Here is a 25,021-nt window from a genome sequence, read left to right on the forward strand (position 1 = left end):
AAGAGGCTATAGGCCTGGGAATTAGCATGCATCAAAGTACACAAAATGCAGTTTTAAAGCTCCAGGAAGAAATTTAGTAACAAATGGTATATTAAGGGACTCTTATGCTTGTATGTGTTGGCTCTACACGTTTGGTCATCATTGGAATAGGACAGTAAATGCATGGGTGTCAACAGACCTGGAAACGAACCCAATCACCCACATCATCATTATTATTATTGTTGCTGCTGTTTTATTATTTATACTTCATTCCAGAAAAGTTAAATTCAAAGTGACTTACAAAGATGAACCTAAAATGCACAATGTATGCACATATATAAACCAGATTTAACTAAAGCCCACCTTGCCAAAAGGTAAGCAGAAAATTAAGGTCCTTTGCACAACTATCAACTTGTCTGAATATGGCTCAAAACGTTCTACTTTCCAGCATCTGTTTCTTCCAACCTACCCCAGCAGTCCATCCTGAAGCTTTGCTTTCTTCCATAAATGATATTTTTGTTTCTTTTGCACGCAGAGGGGGTGTGATAGACCTTCCTGGAGATGCAGTTGGAGTAGCTAAAGGAGTAGTCCGAAGGCTGGATCTCAAAATAGATTGAGGAGTAAAACCAGGAAAGCCAGAGGAAGATGTAGATGTCAAAGCTTTAGCTCTCTAAGAAGAGGAGGAAACACGTCAAAATGGGAGGCAGAACCCACTAATTACATGGCACTTCAGCCTCTGCATCAAACAAGTTTATGAAACCTTCACAATTCTACATACCCTAACAACCAGAGGAGTTTCTAGGAGCTTTAATTCAGGTGCTCTTCTACTGCTCTTGTATAGGGAGCATCGAGGGCTGGAATGCAATGGACTAGAAAGCATACAGGATGCAGAAGCTCTTGGCAACATGTGCAGATTGCTTCGAAGGGAAGGTGAATCAAGAGGAATAGGCTGGACCACCAAGTCAAGCAATCTGCAAACATTTCAAAATGTTTAAGAATTAAGTTGTATTAACAAACAGAATACAAATGTAAAATGGTGTTGCCATAAACAGGAGGATATTTTAGCCATCCCTGCCCTACCACTATGACCCATCTAGGCTTTTCTGATTTTAAAATCTGAAGTTGCTTTATGCTTTTATCAATAAATTATCACAGCTTACCTGTCATTTTAGTTTAGTAATTAAAAGAAAGAAGCAGCTTTTTTGAGAATATACTTCCCATTTTAAAAAAGGCCCACGTAAAAAATATATAATTCAAGGCAACTGTCAAAGCAGATTTCCACTCATTACAACTGATGTTTTCAACAGGACTGAAAAGCACCCAAAGGATACAAACACCTATTGAAAAATTTTACCTGGAGCATTTTCTTAAAGATTTAGTTGCTGGTGTCCCAACAAATGGATCTGGTATCTCTGTGTCAGTGCAAGAATCCACTGTAGGTGGTTGTTCTTCAGTTCTAGAATTTGAAAACACAAGAGTGACAAGCTCATGAAAACCACTAGATGCACAAGTACTGTCTTCCGGAAGAGGAAAAAATAAAGCACACAGTCAGTCAGAAGCCAGGTACAGTGGTGCCTCGCAAGACGAAAATAATCCGTTCCGCGAGTCTCTTCGTCTAGCGGTTTTGTCGTCTTGCAAAGCATCCCTATTAGCGGATTAGCGCTATTAGCGGCTATTAGTGGCTTAGCGGCTATTAGCAGCTTAGAAAAAGGGGGGGGGGGACTTGCAAGACGTTTTCGTCTTGCGAAGCAAGCCCATAGGGAAATTAGTCTTGCGAAGCGCCTCGAAAAACGGAAACCCCTTTCGTCTAGCGGGTTTTTCGTCTTGCGAGGCATTCGTCTTGCGGGGCACCACTGTAATAATGTTCAAGTTTGGGTGAGAAAGCAAAGGTTAAGCAATGAGTTGCTGCCTTTCAACTCTTTTGGCTCAACTTTATTCCCCCTGCTTTTCATACAAAACTATTATAAAAGAGAAGCACACTGCTTAGTATGTTACGTAATGGTGGGGCAGTGGTATCTGTCAAAGTTTCTACCCTAAAATTAACACTTTTGTAATAATATCAACACCAGGCTATTCATTATGGGCAATGGAAAGCAGGTGAAGAATATGGACAGCTCCTATTTTAGTACTGGGCAACTTAAGATGCAGTAATTTCCTACGACAACAAAATGAATACTTACATATCATTTTGCAACGACTTGTTTTTCTGTTCAGTTCCCACCCACACCTCTCCAATTTTGGACAGTACATTATTGATTAATGTTGCTTTTGTGACGACATTTCCTGCAGTAACTTTCTTTGCAACTGTTGACAGTGGCTTTGGTCTTAAAACTTAAAAAAAAGAGGAAAAACAGCATTAAACACTTAAAGCAAGTTTTGAAAGGTTTCACCACAACACACTGAAAATACTTACTTTCCCGCCGTAGTGAAGTTGGCAAGTGGTAAGGCTTGGCTCGCTCTACAGCAAGCTTCCTTTGTACTCTGGGTAGAACTTTCCCATACTGGTCTAATATGGAATTTCTGGCAACTGATCTCTCTCGCCAGCGGGGATCGCGATCATTCTGTTTAAGAAAGGAGTGATAAGAGGAATTTAAGTTAATATTTTAAAGAAATACATGAAATAGTAAACCCAGGGTTAGGAGAGGCAGTTTCACAGTCAAACTGTATAGAACTGCTTATTCATGGGCTCTTAAAGCTGGACAGGAAGATTTTTCTGACCAATATTAATAGATCAACAGTACACTATGCAAACTATATATAAAAAAGGTAAAGGACCCCTGACAGTTAAGTCCAATTGTAGACAACTCTGGGGTTGCACTGCTCATCTCACTTTACAGGCCGAGGGAGCTGGCGTTGTCCGCAGACAGTTTTTCCGGGTCATGTGGCCAGAATGACTAAGCCGCTTCTGGAGAAACAGAGCAGTGCACGGAAACGCCATTCACCTTCCCACCAGAGTGGTACCTATTTATCTACTTTTGAACTGCTAGGCTGGCAGGAGCTGGGACCGAGCAACCGGAGTTCACCCAGTTGCAGGATTCAAACCGCCGACCTTATGATCAGCAAGCCCAAGAGGCTCAGTGGTTTAGACCACAGCGCCACCCACGTCCCATGCAAACTATAATTGTGGATAAACCTGGATGCTGAAAGGGTCTCTTTGTATTAAGATTAATACTGTACTAATACTACACCAAATACCCACAGTCTATTTTATACAAGCAGTTCTGCTTATCTTGAGCATTGAGAGTAAAACAACCTTTATAGTGTGTCCTAGAAGAATTCATTCTAGGACACATATCCACACTGATGCTGCCTTGTCTGGACCAGTCAGCACTTCATGGCTGCATAACAACCATGGAGCTGTTTCAATACAGCATGTGCCAGACATACTTCAGGTCATGATCAAAATCTGTTTCTTGCTATAGTAGATATTAGAAAGAATATGGTGATCAGGGGAAGGGGTGAATATTACCTTGTTATAATATACCGTATTTTTCTGTGTATAAGATTCCCCCATGTATACGACAGCCCCGATTTTTGAGCCCAAAATTAAGAAATAAATATTTTCAACACCAAACAGAACTTTGATATTTTATTAAATATTCAATATACCAGTATATTTAGTACCATATATTGAAACAACAAACAGAACAACTTTGCCGATATATTTGGTATCGTAATTACGGTAGGTAATTTTTTTATTTTTTTGGAGCTAGTCAGCATTATTATAACGTGCAGTATAAGAACTGGAGTGGCGGCAGCACTGGAGCAGAGCTGGGAAGCTGAGCTGGAACAAGAACATGTCCCCGACGGCCGGGAACTGGTCAGCGCCACAATGCAAGAATCATAGCTAAAGAACCCTTTAAGAGGGAATTCGTATGCTGCAGAAGTCAAATTGCTTTTTTCTGCTCCGCTCTCAAACACCCAGGGTAGCAAACTGAACGCTGCCCCTTTGGCACAAATGGTCCGCCCGCTGCCTCTCCCCCAGCTGTAGGGTGGCTGAGTGGGAGGAGGCAGGCAGTCTCTGGAGGCCCCACGGTGCACCCCGCCCCTATGGGCAGCTCACCCCACCCCAGGCGCCGGAGCGGATTCCTCCGCTGCTGCAAGGAGCTGCGATTGCCAGATCTGCCTGAGTGAGTGTGCTTGGGGAATGGGGGGTCTGGGGAGCCAGGGAGCGACTGAAGGAACCAGGTAGAAAGCACAATGTGGGAGCTGCTGAAGGGAGTACCAGACCAGGGTTTGTCATGAGGTCAATTGTGAGGGGAGGCTGGGGGAAAATAATATGGGTGGTGGCATGTATTTATTTATATATTTAATTGCACCATTCCGTGTATAAGACGACCCCCAATTTTAAACTTGAAAAATACGGCAATACAAGCCCTGATGAGGTTTGTATTAACTGTGAATGACTCCCTCTGCAGGGGTGGGGGACCAGTTAGATCAGAGCTGTCCTCTGTGCATTTGGAGAAAGGTGTCATCAGCATGCTGATGACACACAACTCTCTCTCTCCATTCCATCAGAACCAGGAGAGGCTGTGAAGGTGTTGGTCAGGTGTCTGGAAACAATGATGGAGTGAATGGGGACCAGTCCTGATAAGGAGGAAGTGTTGTGGGTGGGTGGTTCCCATGTCTGCGAGATATGTGTACATCCTGTGTTCTTGGATAAGTTGCTCCACTGAAGGATCAGGTTTGTAATTTGGATTCAAACTTCTCAATGGAGTCTCAAGTGCCTTCTGTGGCCAGTATGCTCAAGCTTAGGCTGGTCCACCAGCAACCGATATTCATGGACTGAGACAGCCTGGTCTCAGTTGTCTATGCTCTAGTAACCTCCTGATTGCACTACGGTAATGTACTCTATGTGGGCCTGTCCTTGAAGACAATCTGGAGGATACAGCTAGTGCAGAATATAGCTGCAAGCTGGGCAATCTGAAGAGACCACTTAACACCAATCCCGAAAACATGGCATTGGAGATTAGTGAGCTACCAGAACAATTTTGAGGTGTTAGCACTAGCATATAAAGCCCTAAATGGCTTGGGACCCAAGTACCTATCAAAAATTTCAGCCCCCAAAATTGGCAGGTGAGGCCTTGGTGGTAGTTGATGCTGACCTGTGACATGGCCTTTTCAGTGGTGGTTCCCTGGTTGTGGAATGCCCTCCCTAGTTCAGTGTTTCCATCACTATTAACTTTAAATAAATGGGACCTGAAACAAAATGCTATGCATGGAGTGCTGTGGTTCAGAATTCCAGCCATTCCATGCCACTCCTCAACCCACCTGAGATTTTAAGGGAAGCAATTCATAAATGGAATCAATTAAAAAATATTAAGGCTTACCATGAGATTAGCTTTCAGTGATTGATTCAGCTGTAGCGCAGGAACGTAGTTGGCACGCTGAAGATGATGAACTAAGAGGAACTCATGATTGTTAACACCAGCGCTTGTCCTCAAGAACTTCTCCAGACACTCCTAAGGGGAAAAAAGAATTTATAATATTAAGCTTCCTTTTCTGGAGCAATAAGGGTCTAATTATGCAAACACACATGTACATAGTGTCAATGAGATTTCCAATCACTTTTTGGAGTAGAATTGTACTTTCAGAAGTTATTCATCCTCAAGATTACCTGTTCAGTTTCTGTGAATGGTAGCTTTAGCAAATCTTCCATCAGTCCCAGCCCCTGACAGGTTTCGTAAACATGTTTAAGCATATCTTCTACATTTAACCGAGTAGAATGCTGCCGCAGCACACTCCAAGCTTCCACCATACAACTGCAATCAATTTTTGAAAAGTAGATTAATGCTGTGACCGATATTTCTGCTACAGGAAAATTGCATTAAAAACTAGTATTACAGATGTGCCAAGGATGTAGGTGTTCATCCAATACATGCATCATGGCATTTATTTATTTATTTATTTTATTTTATTTTATTTTATTTTATTTTATTTTATTTTATTTTATTTATTTATTTAAAAAGCACGCCAATACCATAAAAATGAGTATTAGTATCTTATCAACTGGGGAACATTTTTCTTCTTGAATACAGTGATATCACAAAGAGTAAAAATAAATGCTGCACTTTTTTCACCTGTTAAACAGCAAGACAGTAAGGTGAAGTGTTACTTCACTGTTGCTCATCAATGATGGCTTCATTGTTTGTATGTATCGGAGGGCTCGCCTGTGCTCTCCTTGACACATCAAGAACTGAATTATCCTTATGTGCTGCCAAGGCAATTTGATTGTAGCTGGATGAAACAGATAGGTCAGGGAATTCTGCAAGAGTCCAAGACAATATTCAGAAACCTCCTGTGCACTTTCAATCTATTTTCTGCTAAACAGTTTTCTACACTGAAATGAAATTATGGAATTCAACATATACACCAATTCTATAGGACAGCAAGATCTGTCCTATAGAGCCACCAGTTAGTTGTGCTCCCACTAAAGCAAGTTAAACAAGACATTGTAATCAGGTCAGTTAGAGTTAGTATTAGTGTTAGTATAGCTAGTGCAGTGATGCTGAGAACTGACAGCTCAAAGCCAGGTGATTTCTAATTCTTTCCCCATCTACACTGAAAGGGACTGTTGTCAGTGTAATAGTCATGTCCCACACTGCTGCAACACCAATAAGATACTGGCAGCATCAGCCCACTATAATCCTGAATAGAGAGCTAATACAGAAACCATTGCACTAGAAAGCATCATAATTTTATTCAATTAGTATGCCATTAAATTGAACAAGGGCCATAGCTCAGTGTCAGACTATCTGCTTTGCATGCAAAAGTTCCCAGGTACAATTCTCAACATCTCCAGCTAAGGCCGTGAGAGACCCCGTCTGAAATCCTAAACAGCCACTGCCACTGAGCTAGACAGACCAATGAATTATCACTTTATATACCCACCTCAAAGTCATTGTGATCCAAACACCAAAAACCTTGGATTAAGTTAACCAGACCTATAGGAATTGCAAATGCGGTTGGGAAGGAGCCCACTGAAGTATCAGCCTTGTTTGGACAGGAATGCATGATGTCCAACAGTAAATAAATTGTCTAATTATAAATATTAAGGGCAATCATTATTTGAGTTTGTTTTCTATGACGTGCTAGAACAGACACATTGTACAACATAAAACCATCTTTCCTGCAGCTTCTTCCTTTGGTTTTTTTGTCTCCAATAATTAATATCTTATGTTGGTGATTTGCATGAGAACAACCAAAGTCCAAGTATATTCTTGTTTGCTCAACCACTTATTTGAGTTGAAGCATGCAAACTGCTAGGGAACCTGTTCTAAAACTGCATGAGTTCCAGTGAAAGCCCTTGTGGAACAGCAGTAGCTGTTATTTTCATTTTGCTTACACTTCTTTTAACTATAACCTTATGCTTAAGTAAAGTAGATGTATTTGTAACAGACATCGTGACTGAGAGAATACAGTGCTGCCTAACAGTATGATTTAACATATATAAATATCCCACAATTTTTTTAGAATGCAGCAATTATTTAACAACAAGAACTTGCATTACAATGGAGAAAAATGCTAGAATTAAGCAATGCTTGACATAGGTAGCTGACAAACCTTAACTTTGTGTATGAAGCAAAAAAATTAAGAGATATCTAAAGAATTAGGATGCTGCCTGTAACAAAGAGATTTACCAAATATTTAAATTTTATATACAGTGTCCAACTGGAGGTCCGTGCATTTTGCATCACCTTGATAACCAAACAAAATTTGTTGATGCAACCAACCGAGGTCACTATGCTTATTTATTGCCTATGACACTGTGCTGAGGATTAGCAGCCAAGTGAAACTACAAAGACAAACATTTGCACCTCCCCACTAAACAAAGAACTTAGTCTCAGAAAGACTTAAAAGGAGCTACACTTGCAGCACAGCAAGATGGCATGCTTGCTTTATAAATTCCTCTGTGGTTCAGACTGAGGTCTGGGAGATCCGAGGGTTTCTCACCAGAGTAAGAGAAATGCAGAGTAAAGTGTCCAACATAAAAAGCTGGGGGTGGGGTGGGGGAAAGAGAATCAACTCAATGTTATTCCAATAAGATTCATCGAATCAGTTTATGTAAAAAGGTTATCTTTCAAGAAACAGATTATGTTTATGGTTATGTGAAAATTATGAGGTCCCAAAAATAATATATACAATTAATTTATATGGGGGGAGTAGAAAAAGCTAAAACTGTAAAAATTTTAAATAATGATTTAGTTTAGTAATTTGAGATCCTTGGTTATGGTGTGCAATACATGCACAGGTGATAGGACTGGTGGTTCTGTTCTTCACATTGTAGCACAGTCCTCAGGTTGCTATTCTCTAAGTCCATGAGATGGCAGATACTGCTCTTTTTTTGCAATTCCTTGCTTTTGGACATCGTAAGTTTTCTTCATCATACGCCTTAAATTCTACACATTCATGAATTGCCAATATAAGGCTATTCTCTGTATGATGCATTTTAAAGACAACATTATATTTAAGTCTTTGAAAGGATACAGTTGCATGCTTGTAGAGATCTTCAATATTTTCCAGTAAGTAGAGATCAAGCAGTGCCTATAATGCAGAACACACTGAGTCAAGTACAGTATTCCATTTGTTAAAATATTAGAAAATCTTCACCAATCATACTTACATGTAATGTAGGAGGAGGGTATTTTCCTGTTCCTCCATCATCTCTCTGCCACAACTTCACTACGGAATGGCCTAACTGGGAAATCAATCCATCAATCATCAAACAATCAGGGTTCCATTTGCCTCTACAAATAAAAAAAGTTGTTGTTTTTTAAAAAAACTTATTTCCCAGATGTTGAAAGCATATTTACCATTTCTATTAAATGACTGTGCAATTGAGATTTCTCTCATAGAGAGCGAAAAATCTGAAACAAAATTTGAAAACTTGAATGCATTGGTACAGGGATCTCTTTCAGCCTGACAGTGACATTCCCTTCTGTATAACCTTCTGGGAGCTGCATGCCAGTGGTGGGTGGGGCCAGAGGAAAAAGTGGGTGGGACAATGAATGCAAATTTTACCTTAGTAAAGTAGCCTAGTTTCTATGCACAAACACACACATACCCTATTCTTCCATCTAGGCAAGCAATAGGTATCCTCAGAGTTCAAGGACACATTCCAGCCAAGGAGAACATTGAAGTGGCATTTGAATCAGGGTCAGGGAAGGGTATAGCTTGGGAGCGGGAATGTGGCTAGGAAGAGTCCCAAGTGTCATACACAGTGGAGGAATGTATTTGGTCCCCTGGCCTGAGGCTGCTCACTCTGACTGTAGACGTTCCTTCTGTAAAGCCATTAAAAACAATTTAAGCTTTCCTGAATATAGGAAGCAGCTGGATTTTATTAGGCATAGATTTTTATTACATGCTACAACAGATCCTGACAGAACAGCTTACAGTTCGACAATACAAGAGAAGGGAAGAACAAAAACTGCAGTTGTAGTGCTCGTAGAAGTAATGTTTATATAAACATTTTGCAAACAATGAGTGTCCATAGGCAAACGTTTTGCAATTTTTGAAGTGTAAGCGAGTCCCTTAAGCAATCTTGCCTACACCTTGGTGCTTATCTCCCTGATAATGAAAACCCATAGGCTATGACGTAATTTGAAACTTCATTTAGTAAGAGATTACCTTGATAAACGTTCCAGCTTCTGACGACACCCAGCATAAAAATGTTGTACATGTTGGTAATTATAGAATGGTTTTGACAACTGCATATCTTCATCTACCAACAAGAGAGAAATGCTCATTTAAAAAACATTGTTAAATGAAAACAACTAAAAACAGAACACATAGAAATGATCATCTCTGCATTTTGAGAACAAACGGCCTCGGCCCAGTATACCTGAAGGAGCGCCTCCGCCCCCATCGTTCAGCCCAGACACTGAGGTCCAGTGCCGAAGGCCTTCTGGCAGTTCCCTCACCGCGAGAAGTAAGGTTACAGGGAACCAGGCAGAGGGCCTTCTCGGTAGCGGCACCCGCCCTGTGGGACGCCCTCCCATCAGATGTCAAGGAAATAAACGATTATCTGATTTTTAGAAAACATCTGAAGGCAGCCCTGTTTAGGAAAGTTTTTAATGTTTGATTCTATTTTTAATATTCTGTTGGGAACCGCCCAGAGTGGCTGGGAAAACCCAGCCAGATGGGCAGGGTATAAATAATAAAGTGGTGTTGTTGTTGAAAACAGTTGAACTCTACTGAAGCAGAGAAACTACCAGTGTTACCTCATTTTTTGAAAACTACCTTTGCATGTCACTTGGCTACTCAAATCACTGAAAACTATAAATGCTGTATTTGTCAAATTTTAGCCAATGGGATTAGAATTAAAGATAGGCTTGTTCATGTTTCAGGTTATTTTGATGCAACTGATTTGTGTCTGAGAACTGAAATACGATTTTTAAAGGCTTACCTAAACTTTCTGGAAGAAGGTTGGATCGACAGAACCAGATGACCACTTGCACATACAGTGAAAGGAGACTGGTTACAACCTGCTTATTTGTCAGATCTGTAATGCCTGAAAATAAAGCAACAAAGCTGTGTCAGCTTTTAAGCATAATGCATCCTTTTGAAAGCACTGGTAGATCACAGCAGATCATTCACTGGTAAACTGTCACAATGCAAACTGTCATCGTCTATCTACTTGGTAGATTAACAGTCTACTTGGGTATGCATTCCTTCTCGCATCTTGGTGAACAGAGTCATCATTTCTGGCTCTACTTCCCTCCAGACTGATTTTAAAACATACTACTCCCATCCCAAGTACAGCCATAAAAAGATACCAAGCCAATTGTATTAGAAGTTCAAGACCCAGAATTAAAAGTCTAGAAATTCTGAAAAAGCTTTCCTTTAATCTTTTTGGTATAAACATCCTATGATTTTGCAATCAGACACGAGTTATTATTATTAAAATAAAATTTAAAAATAGAGGCCCTCTCTCTTCACCAAGGAGATGCAATTTAAAATAGCTGTAAATACACATACATAAACTGCCTTACAGGAAGGGGGGGGGGATAACATTCCTATTCATTAGAAAGTTACATAAAATGTGCACCTTAGATTGGATCTCATTTACACACCTTTTTCTGTGAGTTCTTGTGCTTCCATTACAAAACAGCTCAAAACAGTGCTAAGGTTGCTAAGAAGTAACTCGCAGTGCTGCAAAGACTGTAGAGTTTGTGGACCAATAAAGTTAGATGACCCATCAAATAGTGGGACACCTTTTAAAACAAAGACAAAAATTATGACAATATTAGTTTGAAGTGAGTTTAAACATGCTTTCCCTTATCACTAGATGAACAAGTAACCCAGCCCATTTACTAAATATGCTCAACAGAAACTTTCATACCACCAAATCATACTACTTACATAGTCGAACGAAGTCTTCCTTAGTGCTAACCACTTTATTCCATGTCCATTCAAGAACAAAGCGCAAATTAGGGGCAGAATCTGGTTGCTCTTAGAAAGAAAGAAAGAAAGAAAACAGAAGTTATGATAATAAGTTTTAAGTGCTAGAGGAAATTTTAATCAAATTGTAAGGCTTTATTTACCTTCGGAGGTCCACTGTTTGATGAAGCTAGTGAGAAGTCCTAAGGAACTAGTTTGGATAGCAGCTGACAATACAGCTTCAAATTGCTCTTCCTAAAACAAAATAATAATAAAAACTCATTGATCACTCTTAATGCTGATTCAAGTATTCTCATGCTTATAACAGGTACAGGTAAAGGTAAAGGTAAAGGTAAGGGACCCCTGGAATGGAGGAATGTGACTGGGAAAAGATGAAAAAGGGAGAAAAACAGACATCAAAAGGATCCTCACAGTGTCTGGATAGGTCAGTTCTTGGTTTACACCAAAAAGCTATTTGAAAATATGTCTCTAGCCCATAGATATGAATGGAGAAATCTGGAATCTGGAAATTAAGTGCTTCCCTCCATAACATTTTGTGGCAGGGCGTCATTTATAAAGTTTTTATGCAGATGTTAAAGTCATGAATACTATATAATACAGTGGTACTTTGGGTTACATATGCTTCAGGTTACAGACTCCGCTAACCCAGAAATAGTACCTCAGGTTAAGAACTTTGCTTCAGGATGAGAACAGAAATTGTGCTCCGGCAGTGCAGCAGCAGCGGGAGGCCTCATAAGCTAAAGTGGTGCTTCAGGTTAAGAACAGTTTCAGGTTAAGAACGGACCTCCAGAACGAATTAAGTACTTAACCCGAGGTACCACTGTACTGGTCAGACAAGGATGTACATCACCAAATGATCCAGACAGTCAATTAAAATGAGTCCTGAGTGCACACATTTAAGCCTACTTTCATGCATGCCTAGATCAGGAACAATATCTGAATTTAAATAGATTTGGGTGTTTAAAAAGAGAGGCATTGTGAAAACACGACATTTTCTTTTCCGTATTTGTCATGGACGCACCTGGCTCAGACTTGAAGGCTGTACATCGATAAATCTTGGAGAAAGCAAGCCAGCGACAAGACATCTGTTATAACTATCAGGAATGGCTTCATTTAAGGAACCACCAAATTTTTTTAAGAAATGCAATGTCTGTAAATAACAAAACACTATTTATTAAGACAGCAAAAATTAAGCTGTCAGCAGTAAACTGCAAAACACAAGTCATAAAAAAGATTAAACACTCCCTGCCAAAACAAAGGCTGATGAGTAGTAGTTATACTTATCACTTTCCCCTATAACCATAAAGGGAAGATTTATAGAATTCATTGTTTACTTTCTGTGGATAGGAAGGCTAGTAAGAATCTTGGAGCCAGGAACTTCTGTGGACTTTTTTGCAAGGCTGTGTGTTACTGCTCTTGAGTACCATTTTGGCAGCACTCCATAGAGATTCATGGACATTTAATTGGTCTGTACTCAGGGTGTTGCTCACTGTTGAGCCTATGTACTACTGTTGTTAGAGATACAGTGGTGCCCCGCAAGACGAATGCCTCGCAAGACGGAAAACTCGCTAGACGAAAGAGTTTTCCGTTTTGGAGGGGCTTCACAAAACGAATTTCCTATGGGCTTGCTTCGCAAGACGAAAATGTCTTGCGAGTTCCTGCGGGTTCCCCCCCCCCCTTTCTCCAAGCCGCTTATCCGCTAAGCCGCTAATAGCGCTAATCTGCTAAGCCGTCAATTGGCTTGCTTCACAAGACGAAAAAACCGCTAGACGAAGAGAATCGCGGAACGGATTCTCTTGCGAGGCACCACTGTACACTGGATACAACTAGAACTACCTGGGGACTGGAATCCAAAGAACCTTGTGCATGCATGGAAAGCACTCTGAGTACACATAGACACAGGGTACTTGTTTTCTATTCCACCTACAACTTACATAAACTTTCACAGTGGAGGGCCTCCTTGAATAGCCTTTCAAGGTTAGAGGGAAGGTTGCATCAGGAAAACCCTATTACGAAGCAGGACTGCTTGCTTCTTCTGCATAAAGCACTCTTATGCATTCTGTTATTCATCTACCCATCATCTTCCAGGGGCAGTGTGCAGAAGTATGAAAATTCACAAAACATATAAATACAGTACAGCATTTCTTTTTAAAAATTCAGGCTAAATGCATAAAGCTAAACAACAACAAAAGGCAGTTTCAACTAAAATTCTATTTAAAATGCCTGGGCAAACAGGTCAGTCTTAAGTCATGAGCAGGCTGGTATGGGAAGAGGCACTGCCCTCAGGTGTCTGGGTCCCTATTTAGGGTTTTGAAGGTAAGGACCAGCCTTTAAATTGGACCCAGAGCTGAATAGGCAACCACTAAAATACTTTCACAACAGGTATAATATGGGCCACCCTAGCTGTACCAGCTGGATTTTTTCACTAACTGAAGCTTCTGGATCATGTTGAAGGACAGCCACACATATAATACGTAACAGTAATCCCACTCAGAGGGTAACCAAAGTGTGAATCACCATGACAAAGCTATCCTGCTGCAAAAATAGTCAAGGTTGGCAAAAGCACTAAAACAGATAAAAGGTGCTCTAGGTAACCAAGGCCACCTGAGCCTCATGTGGTAATTATGGATCAACTAGTATCAATTGCGTATCTGGTCTTTAAGGGGAAGAAAAAAACCTGCCTGAATACCAGTTACTGAGAGATGAGAGCTACCTACATACACTGCCTTCTCAGGATTCCGTTTCAGTTCACTGACCTTCATTCCAAGTCATTATTAAGTGCAGAATTGAATGCTTCTGATAAAAGTGTATAGTACAATCAGGTAATCACAATCTGACTTTTGATTGGGAAGGCCTTTGCTTGCTTTCGGTGAACATTCTCAGACACATTAGAATAAAACTGCCATGGTAGAACTTACTTCTACTAAATGTTATATGCTGATGACTGCTAAAATTAGTAAAAATGTGAACAGGAAAACATCATAATGAGAGCAACAGAGAATTAAAACTTACATCCTTTTGAAATCCTGTGCAAGTGACATGAACAACCCCAGTGTTCAGCAAACAAGTGGCATCTAAAGAATAGAGAATTTCATTAGATTATATTGCTGCCAGCAACATTAAATAGGTATAATGCTCAATGAGCTGAAAGGTAAGACAAGTTCCTTATTTGCTTCCTATTCTGACAACTTCCAAGCTTTTCTCTAGATACGATTTATGACACAAATTGTGCAAGAGACCCAGAGCAATACAGATTAACTATTTTGTAGAGAGATTTGTTAGATACGTGCAGATGTGCTTGCAGCTGACATGCTGGGTGAGAGACTGAAAAGGTGTCGAACTTTGGAGCAGAAGTGCTCAACTACGTAAGGACCTCTGCTTATTATATGCTTAACAGAGGCAGGCACAGCTCATGTTCAGTAAGGCCCCTCCTTAAGTCTGATTGCATGTTCAACTATCTCACTTCTCCCATTTGCCTACATACAGACTACATGAACGCTGTTTCTAAAATAGTGCAGGGAAAGTTATAAAATACTAGTGCAGTTCACAATATAAAAACACATAAAAAGTTATACAGCCACTGTACAGAAGAGTTCACTTTTTTCCACCAGTGATATTATTGGTAACAACCAATAAGTACCCTGTGGCACAAAAACGACCAATTCCATATGAAAGTGCAGCAATGTGTTGTTAGCTGGGTAAAGAACTGGATTTTTCTACCTTAAAAATACCAAAAACGAAATGAAGAAAAAATGCTTTCCCCTCAGACATTTGGACCACCTGCAACAGAGCAAGGGCTGTGCATTTTTTGCCTAACAAATCATCTAGACATTCCCTTCAATTAGTAGCAGTCCTAATTGCTAGAAATGATACACAGAATACAAATTTCATCTCTGAATGTATTCCTGAACATGTTCCTGTAGAAGTAATTGATGGTACACATACCAAAGTTGTAGGTGCTTGGGTTAAAAAATTGTTCAGGTGGAGGATACGAAGGAGGTACACCACGACTTAAGCTTCGCTCATGTACCAAGACATCCAGAATGTGATGTGGAGAAGTCATGCTCACTACAGCATCCAGGGACCATAATGCAAAATAGGGGCAATTGTGTAGAAATTCCCCAGGCCTTGAGAAAGCAGACCAAAAAAATAGTTAGACAAGCTGTTAACATACTAGATATTATTTCTGAAAATCTATGAAGAGAAGCTGCCATTTCTTACCTTAATGAATCTGGCATTTGAGCATGATACCAGCGATTTATGTCAAATATACCTAAATAGGTAGATGGATTGCCTTGACCATATGTGTTTACTTGCCAGCTGAAGATTGATACACTTGTATCAGGTGATATGACTAGGAGGAAGAAAGAGATGGTACTACTATAAAAGTGCTGGAAGCTACAAATTAAACAAATGCAGCTCAAGAGCAGCAGTTCAGTAACCTTTACTTTATCATTATTTGTTGATATAGAACTGAAAATATTAACCAAAATTTATGCAGAAACACATTCATCACAGAATACTCAATGCAGAATTAGGAGGTTTTTACACAGCATGTTTTCATTCTTAGTTCTAATGGTAAGTTTTTTAATGCTTGATGTACCAACCTTCATTAATACCATCTTCTCTGTCAACATGGCTTCGAAATTTCTCTACTGTTTGACAACCGATCAATTTGGTGTTGCTAGTCTGCCCTCTTAAAGAGAAAACTCCACCTGTGAGGTCTAGGCTGTACCTTTCTTCACAGTATTCTAAACCCTGAGGGGGAGGGAAGTAATCACGTTAATGTGCAGTCTACAGGTTGGTAAGACATTAAGAAGTTCTGTTTTAATAAAAAAGGAATGCTTAAAATTAATATCCCAATTATGACACAGAAGAGTGAGATTAATACAAGGTAAAGTGCACAAAAAGGAGGGAAAGACTGATGCCAGTAGCAGACTTTTGCTTCGGTTATACATGTTGACAATTTTCACATTTTTTGAAAGGATGTCAAAGAGAAAACTGGTTCCACCAAGCACAAGAAGCATATTTACTTATGAGAATAGCCTGCAGGAGCATTCCAACAATGAAAGAGTTATCCAGGAAAGTTATCCTATGCAGGTATTTTAAATAAAAAGTTGATGTTCAGAGTTGCTTTAGGGACAAAAATATCCTGTCTCAAAGTGGAGCTCTTATTGTATGAGTTCTCATATCCTGTAAAACATACCTGTTATAAGGTACACACTGCAGAGCATTCCATGAAATAGAAACAGTTTGTGACAGCCAATATTAGTCATTCAGAATCCACCCACTGAAATAAATAGGGTCTATTCCTAGTATGACCCACACCGGATATCACTCAGTGAAATTTGCTATATATTCTTATTAAGTTGTAGACAGAATGATAAGACAAAATCCTCTTGGCATTAACCAAGTAAACAGAATTCAACACCGTCAAATAGAGTTAGAAGTAATTTCATTTTTTGACAATCAAAGGAAATTGCTATGAAATATAAATGTATTTAAATGTATTTTTCCCTATATCTTGAAATGTTTCATCAAACAAACACTTAATTATTGCCAGAGAATGTAAAGTTAGCATAGCTTTGGAGATAAACAGGAGAAGGAACCTTTGCAACTCTTCAATTTATCCTGTGAAAGTCATTGAAGGAACCAGTATGAAAAACATGCAATGCAAATGGTAACTGAAATATCAAAAATAAGACAGAGGAGGTGTCAAGTCTAAAGCAATACTTGATCAAAGTTAGACCTTTCTGTGAGGTTTGAACAGTCCATATGAATTCATGTCAATTTGTTAGGCAAACTGTGCTTGAGCTGTAGTATATGAATATAACAGTATTATGTTTAAATTAAAGCAATATTAAAAGAAGCAAACCCATGAAAAAATCACTTTATAATGACAGGATGTCGAAGCACATGACAAACTAGAAAGCATCTGAGGAATTAAGCCCAGGGGAAGAAATAAAACACAAGCATTAAAGTTCTTTTTAAGCTAGCCAGAATGCTTGGGGCACTGTTAAAAAACAAAACCCAGAACTCATACAATCAGTGAGTGACAGGCAATAAAAATACCTGCTCAAAACACAAGTAGATAAATCCAGGAATTTGTTTTGGCTTTTTATGACAGTACCTGAGCCTCAAACAAACTAGAATAGAAGTAATGACTTTTGCATGCAGGACAAGTTGATCATTTATATGAAGCATTGTTACAGACAATTCAAATCACTATAAAGAGATCGCTGAAACTGCTTCCACATGTTTGTTCTTATAATAATAATAATATCTTTATTGTCATTGCCCCCTCTCGGGGACAACGATATTACATTTCTTCACAGGTGCCTCAAGTCTGGAAGCTGTTCACCAAAAGAAAAGTCTTTGGCTAGTGCCATGAGCTCCATTTCATGTAGTCTAACTGACTACATACACCTTCGGGTAGTATCCTAAGGATTATTTTTCACATATTTGGCTTCTTATAGATTCAATGCCAGGAGCACTGACAATAGGTGGCAGGAAAGAAAGCTAATTTACACCTATTTTTAAGCCAATTGCATTATATTATTGTGCATACAAGTTTCATTTTATCATTTCATTTTTTAAGAATGCAAACTCAGTGATACAAGCACACTCCAGATTTGTTAATTGGATTAATAAAGAGCAAATGTAGTGAACATTTAAGAATTAAAAGCTGAGGAAATGTCTTCTGAAACATACATACATCTCTCTCTCTTTCTCGCTCTGAAACTGAAGAAGTGTGCATGCACACGAAAGCTCATACCAAGAACTGACTTAGTTGGTCTTTAAGGTGCTACTGGAAGGAATTTGTTTTGTTCTGAAACTAAACTCAAACTGATTACATCAATTTTATCAGTGCCATTAGGACATCTCTACATATTTGTACATCTGTAGCACAGTAATAAATACTATCTAATCTTTGAGATGAATGGAGTAAAATCTTAAAATCTAAAGTATTCCCTATTAGCAAGATTACGGGTGGACTACATATTTAGAACCCAGTTGTAGTTTTAGAGAACACCAGTTCAAGTAAAGCAGTATTGAATTTTAGTATATACAAATACTTTACCTCATACATGATTTGCCCTGATGCCAAACGCCTTCTGTCACTGAAAGCCAACTGCAGTAGATGTAAACTAACAATATCCCCTTCACTAGAAAGAAACAAGTTAAGAGTTTAGTATAAAACCTAGGCACCTTTGTTATTTGTCAGGTAATACTACTTAATATAGTTACTATAGAATATTTTAAAACACAGCTGCTATATAAAAAATACTTCTTAATGTTATGCTTTAAACCAGAAGAAATGCCAAGTCTCTGACCAGAAAAACTTCTGAAAAACTTTGTTATGCAACTGTAGCAAAGAGAACTCTGATTAGACAAATTTTAAAAGTCCTCTAAAACAACCTGCAGTTTAAATGGAGTAGAGGTAATTGGATAGTGGTTTAGTACAGAGGTAGAAACAACAGCAAGTCTACAGACACCTCTTTAAAGCAACAGAACCATTTGTAAGGAAGTTATTAAACTAAGTATTGTTATGTAACCAACTAAGTACTGTTATATAACCGTAACCAACCTGAAAATAAACCTTTTTTTTATCACAGTAAACCTTAGTAAGCTTTAACAGAATTTGTTAACTTTCAAACCATAGCCTTCTAGTTTGCTCGTGACATGCCTATATTGGCATGGCCTCTGTGACATGTGCATAGAAATAGTCCTGTCTAATCTGTACAGACATTTTGTTAATCACATAGATTCATTCCATTGAACTGATGGAAAACCCTTGTATGCAAGAGAGATCTGCAGGCACTTTTACATCCCCATAGCAATCAAGAATCAGGCATATTATCACTGGAACACTTAAAATCGAAAGTAGTTGTCTAAAACATTCCACAAAGACTGTAGTATTCCATTTGTAACAAATCCAACTTTCCTAGTATACAGGTTCTCAGTAACAAGATAAATCATTCATTATTAAATGATTCTAAATATTTTCTGCAAGATTCACAAATATAGTTAAACATTTTGAATTCAGTTTCAAAAATAATTATTAATTCAATCACCATCAAATTATTTTATCATATTTCACAGGCAGAAGTCAAACACATGAATCTTACCATGGAAGTTCCCTAGCTTTTGTTACCAAGTCCTTAATTCTGGACTTGTACTTCAATTTACTTCTGCTTTGAAAATAGTTATTACAGAACATGGGTGGGGAACAGAGACCTGCGGGGCAGGCTACAACCTCTGAAGCCATACAAATGTTTTTTTTCAAGCCTAATTGTTACAGGGGGGTTTATCTCATAGCTAGGGGTGGGTTTAACCCCTCTGTGTACTGTGACCACCTGGCAAAAACAGCCCCCAATACTGCAACTAACTTTGAAAACAGCTTTTTACTGGTGCAAATGGAAGGGTTAACTCTTCCCTTTCCTGCTGTAGTCTCCATAAAGATCATCCCACTTTTTAAAATCTTGGGGAAGGGAGCAATGAGAATCTGTACTGCGTGAGCTCTTGATAGCAGGAGAGTGAGATTATCACAACCACTCTTATTTTGGCCTCTGTTACTGTTGGCAAGCAGCCCCCCAGATGGTTGGGTCAAGAGACAATGCAGCTCTCAAGCATTAAAAGTTCCTTACGCTTGCTACAGAAGGCTTTGGTAAAGGATTTCATTCTGACCAGAAGATTAGGTACTAGAATGTAGAACAAGATTGACCGTGCAGGAATAAGCAAAGCCATGCAAGCAAAACAAGTTAAGACTTAACTTACACACAATTTATTATCTTGACAATAGCCAGCTACTATTTTCTAAATTTGTCAGAATCCCTATACCTACCTTTCTTGTGTTGACTGAACAGCCCACAAGTAACAACAATTGCGAGGATCATTTTCAGGTTCTTGAAAAGTAACAGTGTACACAGGAATTCTACCTCCTTCTAACTGGGAGTGGTATCTAAATGGGTAGAGGAGAAAGGTAGGTGGATAAAACTGTGTAAATCCGTAGATTGTTATGCATTTAGTAATTTAACCACTTTTTGTTTTGTATTGAATATGCATCTAACTGATGTACTTTTATTCCATAATTCAATAATTTTATGATCAGTACACAAACTATCAATGCATTCATTCAGTTTATTTCATTAATGAAATACTGCACTTTTCAGATACATATACTCACTCTTTCTTCAAACTTTTCATATTCCACAGTGAGAGATATCCATCAGAAAACCCCACAACTAACTGGTTGCTCCTGTGTATGTATGAAAGAGTAGTCACAGGAGTTCCTGATGGGTTCAATAACTGGAAACAAAGATGGCGACCTTTCCTTGTTATAGCTTCCCTTATTTGGGGGATTTCAGGAGGGATTCCAGTGATGACTTCTAGATCTGTATATGAAAGTATGCAACACAAACACACAATGCCATGCTTTAAAGTAGCTAGCCTTTAAAATGTTGGTTCAGAGTGTCAAGCAGCCACTACACAGTTAGTTCAATTGAGGAATGTACATGTAAAAAGTTCTCTATCCCATTAGTTTTCATTCATACTGTATTATTTATTTTGTTTTCCATTTGTCAGAACTGCATTTATTCATTAGTTCATTTGTTTTTCCATATATTTCAAACTGAAGATCCAGCCATTATTATATATAGTCTAACTCTGGATGCACACCTCTAGTTAGTTTTTCTTAATATATGGTCAGTTTTTGATAATTTGTTCACATCAATCAATACACTGTTTCCTACTCCAATATCTGAATAAGCACATATCACAAACTGAAGGTTCACAATATAACAGTCCTAAAATAAACTTTGTCCTTTTAGCTAGGTTCTTGAAAAAACAAGGAGGACACTGTATTGTGCCCCCTAATTTTGGCATAGGTTTCAGCAGCAGCAAAAAGTGTTTGCTTAGTAAGCCAACTAAAATTTGTGGAAACTCCTCCCCATGAATGCAAAAGAAGATTCCCAGGTGCTTTCAGTGCCAACAAAGGTTATACATGCTTTAGATGAACTTCAAGTCAGTCGTTGTCTGACTTGACTATTCTACTGCAGACAAAACTGAAAGCCTAAATCCATTCATCCAAACAAACATCCAGCCTAGAGAACTGATACAGTGAACCTACTGTTCTGCCCCACCATCCATGGCAACTACAGTGAAATCACCAAAACCACAGGTTTTTCTATATCCCAAAAGGATATGAACTTTAGAGGTTGACAGATCAAAGCCAGCCATCCTGTTGTAGATCAGCAGAGACTGAACTCTAGCAATACAGGCATACAGTGGTACCTCGGGTTACAGACGCTTCAGGTTACAGACTCCGCTAACCCAGAAATAGTACCTCAGGTTAAGAACTTTGCTTCAGGATGAGAACAGAAACCGTGCACCAGCGGTGCGGCAGCAGCAGGAGGCCCCATTAGCTAAAGTGGTGCTTCAAGTTAAGAACAGTTTCAGGTTAAGAACGGACCTCCAGAACGAATTAAGTTTTTAACCCGAGGTACCACTGTACTTCCTAGCCCACTTATCACTGGAAGTTGTGTTTACTAAAATATGTGAAATGGCACACACATTGTGATCACATGCTAAGGCATGGTATGTTTATCCATTATTTAAGCAATCCAAAAGTCATCTCACATATTAAAAAACTAGTCATGTATTGCTTCTCCAAAGCTTGGCTCTCCCCACCCCCACCCCTTGTGTCTCTGCAGCTTGGCAAACATCTGGAGCAAGGTCGCCAAACAAATGAAAGTTAAGCAAGATTGCTGGATCTGGATATTATACAAAATTATGGTTTAAATAATTCATGGTTTGCAAGCCAACAACAAAACATAACTTAACATCACAGTTTGGTGCCAGAAAACCAACTATATTTAGATTGATTGGCTGAATTTGGACATTCAAAGTAACTGCTTTGGCTGGACATACCATGGATTGTGTGAAAATCAGGTCACTATCTAGAAAACTTAACTCTTGTTTTTCAATAATCAAGCAATATTACAAGGAAAAATTAACTGAATTTACCAGATGCCTCTATTTCATTCTGGCTACATGATAAGTCATCCAGACATAGATCAATCAGGAGGACATGCCCAACATCTGTAACCACAGCAGCCACACCAAACAGCCACCTGAGACTCTGGTGCAAGTGTTGCGTTGTCAAGCTGGCTCCTCCATGGTTAATTATGGGTTCAATGGCAGTAACCTAGGAAAAAACTGAGTATTACTTAAAATATTTGACAAATTGCAAGGTAAGCAACATGAATTCCATTTAGTTTTTGTATTTAGTCCAGCTCTACCACCCAGCATTGCAATCCCAGGTATAAGGATTTGGTCATGGCTCCATCCATATTTGGCATTCCCAGAATTATTAACTTTATTCCCCCCCCCCCCATTTTATTACATTTATATCCCACCTTTCCTCCAAGGAGTTCAAGGCAGCGAACATGGTTCTTGCTCTCCTAATTTTATTCCCACAACCACCCTGTGCTGAGAGACAGTGACTGGTCGAAGGTCACCAAGTGAGCTTCATGACCAATCAGGGATCTGAAACCTGGCCTCCCAGGTCCTAGTCCAATACCCTAACCACTACACTACACGGGCTCTTTTTGTTATTCATACTAAGGATTTTTGCCCAGCAACTGGGTATTATTGAATTGTTCCATCTCTCATGTCAAGCAGAGGATGCAACTTCAGCCACAGATACATTAATAAGTCCTGGAAAACAATTTAAATAAGTTTTTTAGTTTTTCAATAAAAATGTGTTATTGGTCAGGTAAGTATCATCCAAGTAGTTATATTAAGTACTAAATTTTTAAAGGCTTTTAACTCTGGCCAACTTTTAAAAGGTATTCATGCTATGAGACTATTTTACCATCCTAGGTTACTGTCTGAACTATTATATGCACCTTTTCAGTTAGCAGAAGAAAAGCTGTCTTCAAAGGAAAGAAAGTTTTCCTGAGTTCCAAATAATTTTTGAAGCTAATGAGATTTGATGCACTGTTAAAACACAAGCCATTGTGCTACAGAGAACTCTTTTTGGACAGAACACAATTGCTCATTGAAATGCCTCACAAATTCAACACTATCTGGACTCTGCTTGTCTTTGAAGACCTGAATTAACCCCCTCCCTTAAAAAATAAAAGCTTCCTGATGTTGGAGCACAAAACTCTGCATAAAAGCTTAGACATTTCTTCACAGAAACATTTCTGTTTAAAAGCCTTTACACACAACTGCTGCTTTAAAAGATAAAACCAAGGAACATAAATGACCAGAATAAACATTTTTACACTTGTGAGAACTGTAGCCTTTATTCTATTTTATTAAGATTATTCAGAGGCCCTCAAAGTGGGATTAAGACCGTGTCTCTGGCTCATTGTAGAAAAAGTGCAGAGATCTCATATTTGAAAGTAAGATCTCCATGTCCTTGCATGCAAGATCCCATCCCAACAAGACATTATTTGAGAATTACTTGGATTCAGGGGAGAACATTATACTGCCACAAAGAAAATGTATCCTCAAAGTAATACTGACCTATTATTTAAGGTTATTCAGCAGAAAAGTACATGTCATACTCACTGGTGTTCTCCAGCATTTTAAGACCTGACAAATGCTGGAGATATGACAGATTTCAAGTGACAGCAGCAAGCACTAGAAACGGATTCTTTTAGGATATTGAGTAGATCAGGTCATTATAAAATATTGCAGCCCACTGAACCATGCATTAAGAGTATAATTAGAGTCACAGAATGATGATGACACAAATGCTTAGGATCAAGCAAGAAGTCTGAAAATTATTATTGACAAAGAATATGGCTAAAATTCTGAGCACTTGGGCCTAGAGATTGCCACCAAAAGATATTTACTTCCATTCCACAAGAAGGTTAAAACAGGTTACTGTAATCAATAAATTTACAAGTTTCCACTCTGACTTTATCAATTCTTCCCAAGCCTCAAATCAAAAATCGTTGGATGTGCCTGGAGATAAGAATTCACCCCATTTGACTATTTGGCTTCATATTTTTAAAACCTCTCTGAATACTCTTTATTAACACCTTCCCAGTCCTTAAATTTATACTGATTTCCTTCAACATACATTTGAATAATGAGCTTAAAAGAAATTTGCTCCAGAAAAATCTCAAAAGAACTTTGATATGCCACTCAAAGTATGGCTTGCAGTTCAGAGAACCCAAATATTATCTAAACTAAGTATATAGAAAACAGTGCATATATGATATTTTACCTGTGGCATAAGTTAAGAGAACATTGCTTATGCAGGTAATCCCAAACCCAGGGCAATAGATAGCATTCTCATTTTGAACAGGCCATGCAAATAAAGCAATGCAGTACCAAGGATATACTGGGTTGCATCCAACCTAGTACAACTATGAGGAAGTCTCATGCTCGGGAATTTTTCAATGCCTATCCACACCGTATAGCAGCGTCCCAAAGAACCTCTCCTAGGGAAAGCATGAGAGTTGCTATGAACTTAGGAAGTTCCTTAATACAAAGTAATACTGTCAGAGTCACCCGTGGTCCCAGCTCACAAGAGACCAAAGTCCAGTCCGGCTTATGTACAGAAGTCTTTATTGAAGAACATTCTTAGCTTCACAGCCTAGCTCCGTGACTCTACGTCTGTTAC

At 38.9% G+C, this 25,021-nt stretch overlaps 1 protein-coding gene across 3 annotated transcripts in view; it reads right to left on the reverse strand.

Moving 5' to 3' along the window:
* The window catches only part of AHCTF1 (AT-hook containing transcription factor 1), a 47,601-nt gene that overhangs the window by 11,070 nt on the left and 11,510 nt on the right, over positions 1 to 25,021 (reverse strand). For all 3 annotated transcript variants that reach the window (XM_081857637.1, XM_081857635.1, XM_081857636.1), the window contains exons 4-28: positions 22,405 to 22,585; positions 20,567 to 20,774; positions 20,225 to 20,341; positions 18,461 to 18,545; positions 15,987 to 16,137; positions 15,601 to 15,733; positions 15,325 to 15,506; positions 14,392 to 14,453; positions 12,401 to 12,529; positions 11,523 to 11,613; positions 11,341 to 11,430; positions 11,052 to 11,192; positions 10,385 to 10,489; positions 9,607 to 9,700; positions 8,603 to 8,726; positions 8,467 to 8,523; positions 6,871 to 7,017; positions 6,060 to 6,244; positions 5,597 to 5,741; positions 5,310 to 5,441; positions 2,393 to 2,540; positions 2,160 to 2,310; positions 1,334 to 1,435; positions 758 to 950; positions 449 to 649 (exon numbers count right to left, since the gene is read on the reverse strand). In XM_081857637.1, the coding sequence (XP_081713763.1) occupies positions 449 to 649; positions 758 to 950; positions 1,334 to 1,435; positions 2,160 to 2,310; positions 2,393 to 2,540; positions 5,310 to 5,441; positions 5,597 to 5,741; positions 6,060 to 6,244; positions 6,871 to 7,017; positions 8,467 to 8,523; positions 8,603 to 8,726; positions 9,607 to 9,700; positions 10,385 to 10,489; positions 11,052 to 11,192; positions 11,341 to 11,430; positions 11,523 to 11,613; positions 12,401 to 12,529; positions 14,392 to 14,453; positions 15,325 to 15,506; positions 15,601 to 15,733; positions 15,987 to 16,137; positions 18,461 to 18,545; positions 20,225 to 20,341; positions 20,567 to 20,774; positions 22,405 to 22,585 (3,354 nt within the window). The remainder of the gene's footprint in view (positions 1 to 448; positions 650 to 757; positions 951 to 1,333; positions 1,436 to 2,159; positions 2,311 to 2,392; positions 2,541 to 5,309; positions 5,442 to 5,596; positions 5,742 to 6,059; positions 6,245 to 6,870; positions 7,018 to 8,466; positions 8,524 to 8,602; positions 8,727 to 9,606; positions 9,701 to 10,384; positions 10,490 to 11,051; positions 11,193 to 11,340; positions 11,431 to 11,522; positions 11,614 to 12,400; positions 12,530 to 14,391; positions 14,454 to 15,324; positions 15,507 to 15,600; positions 15,734 to 15,986; positions 16,138 to 18,460; positions 18,546 to 20,224; positions 20,342 to 20,566; positions 20,775 to 22,404; positions 22,586 to 25,021) is intronic.

Source organism: Podarcis erhardii (assembly GCF_964252035.2).
Source record: "Podarcis erhardii genome assembly, chromosome: 3".
NCBI classification, from domain to species: domain Eukaryota; kingdom Metazoa; phylum Chordata; class Lepidosauria; order Squamata; family Lacertidae; genus Podarcis; species Podarcis erhardii.